Source organism: Etheostoma spectabile, chromosome 20 (genome assembly GCF_008692095.1).
Source record: "Etheostoma spectabile isolate EspeVRDwgs_2016 chromosome 20, UIUC_Espe_1.0, whole genome shotgun sequence".
NCBI classification, from domain to species: Eukaryota; Metazoa; Chordata; class Actinopteri; order Perciformes; family Percidae; genus Etheostoma; species Etheostoma spectabile.
This window is the reverse complement of record NC_045752.1, coordinates 12103940-12106436: the sequence shown is the minus strand read 5'-3', so window position 1 is coordinate 12106436 and position 2497 is coordinate 12103940. Positions and strand designations below refer to the sequence as shown.

The 2497-nt window shown below is 41.4% G+C and overlaps 1 protein-coding gene across 2 annotated transcripts in view; it reads left to right on the top strand.

Moving 5' to 3' along the window:
• dnajc17 (DnaJ (Hsp40) homolog, subfamily C, member 17) overlaps nt 1-2497 on the top strand; it is a 32786-nt gene that overhangs the window by 4813 nt on the left and 25476 nt on the right. For both annotated transcript variants that reach the window (XM_032501147.1, XM_032501148.1), the window contains exons 2-5: nt 262-331; nt 1588-1646; nt 1730-1817; nt 2148-2224. In XM_032501147.1, the coding sequence (XP_032357038.1) occupies nt 262-331; nt 1588-1646; nt 1730-1817; nt 2148-2224 (294 nt within the window). The remainder of the gene's footprint in view (nt 1-261; nt 332-1587; nt 1647-1729; nt 1818-2147; nt 2225-2497) is intronic.

Below are 2497 nucleotides of genomic sequence, written 5' to 3'. Positions count from 1 at the left end.
AACACAACACAGAGACCTCATTTCACCCCCAGGGCTTTTTTATCAGACTATTACATTTGTGCCATTATTTCAGTGGGACCATCATGTTTTTTAATTCAGACTTTGGTTTATAGCCAAGGCTGACAGGATAAAGATCATTGGTACAAAAAGTAACAATTTAACTTTCACATGGCCAAAATCTGCACTTAAGTGGATAATTTGTGTCCTGATCAACATTTTCCACTCTACATAACTCTAGGGGTTCTTCTGTTTTTCTCCTAGATCAAGAAAGCTTATAGACAGAAAGCCTTGACATGCCATCCAGACAAGAACCCAGACAACCCAAAAGCAGGTGAGTGAGCCAGCAAATGTGCTTATCTGTTTTTTGTTTCTCTTCAACTATCTTCCATTTTGTGCCACAGACCTCTGCCAGTCAACTAGTAGAACTGGAACAAGAATTTATTTGTTTAATGAAATTTCTGCATTGTTTTCTGAAGAATTAGGTTTAATCGTCTGACTGAACCAAAAATAAATGCTCTGGAGTACCGCCCTCAGCAAGTTGTACCCTGCCAGACAGCCAAGCCAGAGCACTCTGTAGGGAAGTCTAACCAGTGCCTGTCGCCCATTGACTTTCTAGCCAGACAGGACCAGTTTAACACCAGCAACGTTTCCACACTCCATTTTCTTTGGCTTAAGTCCTTCCGTGGCCTGTCACCAACCAGCATGTCAACAATTAGACCAGGAAATCTCATTGTAGCTTTTTTGGTCAAAAGACTGGTCATGGGGCATATTTTCAAGGGAGGTTTATGTGGTTGCTGGATGGTTCAGACAATTCCTGATTTTGTCTGGGGGAAAAAAACTGTGAAATTGATGGGGTTTGGGGGGTTGAGAGGGATAATGCAAAAGCAGGGGGTCGGTTTTCCAAGAAATGGAAAAGAAGTGGTTTGGAGGGCCTCAACACAAACTTTTCCTCTATCGCACGAAGTCTTGGGATTTGCTGCTCCTCAGGCAAAGGTTGTATGCATGGAGGAGGTGACTTGGGGGTCATGATTCCTCACTAACTGAAGACGCCCCCTCACTTTCCTCAACCCCCCCCCATGTTGTGATACTCTGAGCTGCCTAGTGGGCATGGCAGGTCTCTTCCCAGTTGGATTTCATTTCAGCCCATTATGTGTGCGTGCGTGCGTGCGTGCGTGCGTGCGTGCGTGTGTGTGTGAGAGAGAGTGAGACTTGGGAGGTTGGCTCTTGCATGGTAGTGGTGATTATAGATGGAAAGGCCAAGGGTTTGTGTGGGAATGCACGTCTGTGTCATCAGAGGAAACGGGTTTTGTGACACCTTTTTAAAACATAAAATGTGTCATGATGAGCACACAAGACCGTTTTTAGATGTCATGTTCCCTTTACTTTCTTCACATCACATTATTTTCTACTGTATCTCTTGTGTGTAAGGTGCCAAAACAAAAGTTATTTAAGTCACATTTTTTTGTTTTTATATTTAATTTTCCACGTGTAAAACATTAGTTCCTTTTTTAAAAAAAAGAAAAGAAAAAAAGTGTATCCAGTAGCAGAATGTTCATAGTTTTTGCTTCTCTTGTACCTTTCTTCTAGTGGAGCTCTTCCACCAGTTGTCCCAGGCTCTCGAGGTGCTAACTGATGCTGCTGCCAAGGTAAGACGACCGATGCCTCTCAACCTGTCAAGTGCTGATACACAGAGACATGATTCATCCTTGTGTCTTAATACTGTTTATAGGCTGCCTATGACAAGATTTGCACTGCCAAGAAACAGGCAGAAGAAAGAACCAGGAAGCTAGATGATAAGAGAAAAAAAATTAAGCTTGGTGAGTACCTTTCCAAACTGTACAGCATCTCAAGGCTCTTGATTTACTGATTTTAGTGTTTTTTTGTATTGGTATTGTAAATAGTAATGTTAAAATCATTTTGTTGTACATATTCCAGGGTAACACTACGGGATAATTAATAAATGTGCTGGGGACTGCTGCATTGATCGCCTATTATAGATTGTCTAGAATAGTGCAGCTGTAAGAAAATTATCAATTTATTTAGCACAGTTTTGTCTTGTTTTCTTGTGGAAAAGAGATACAGACGTGTGTGTGTGTGTGTGTGTGTGTGTGTGTGTGTGTCTTTGTCTTTGTCTTTGTCTTTGACAGACTTAGAGGCCAGAGAGCAACTAGCAGAAGCTCAGAGTCAGGAAGAGGTGCAAAACACTAGAACACTTGAAGAAGAGGTAAGAGAATTTATAAAAGCCATATGAGAGATGATTTTGTACCTAACGTTGCCAGGAGAGGATGTTGAAAATACAAAATAAAAATGTTACTATACTACAGGCCTCAACAGTGATCTGAGAAGAAGGTATTTCAGTCCATCCAGGAAACTCTGAAGCACACCCAGGTGCTTTTATTCTGTTTTTCGTCAAATACTCCCTTCTAAATGAGTAGATATCTTCTTGGGTCAGGAACAAAGGCTCTTTCTGAGAGAGGCTTTCTTTCACTGCCATATC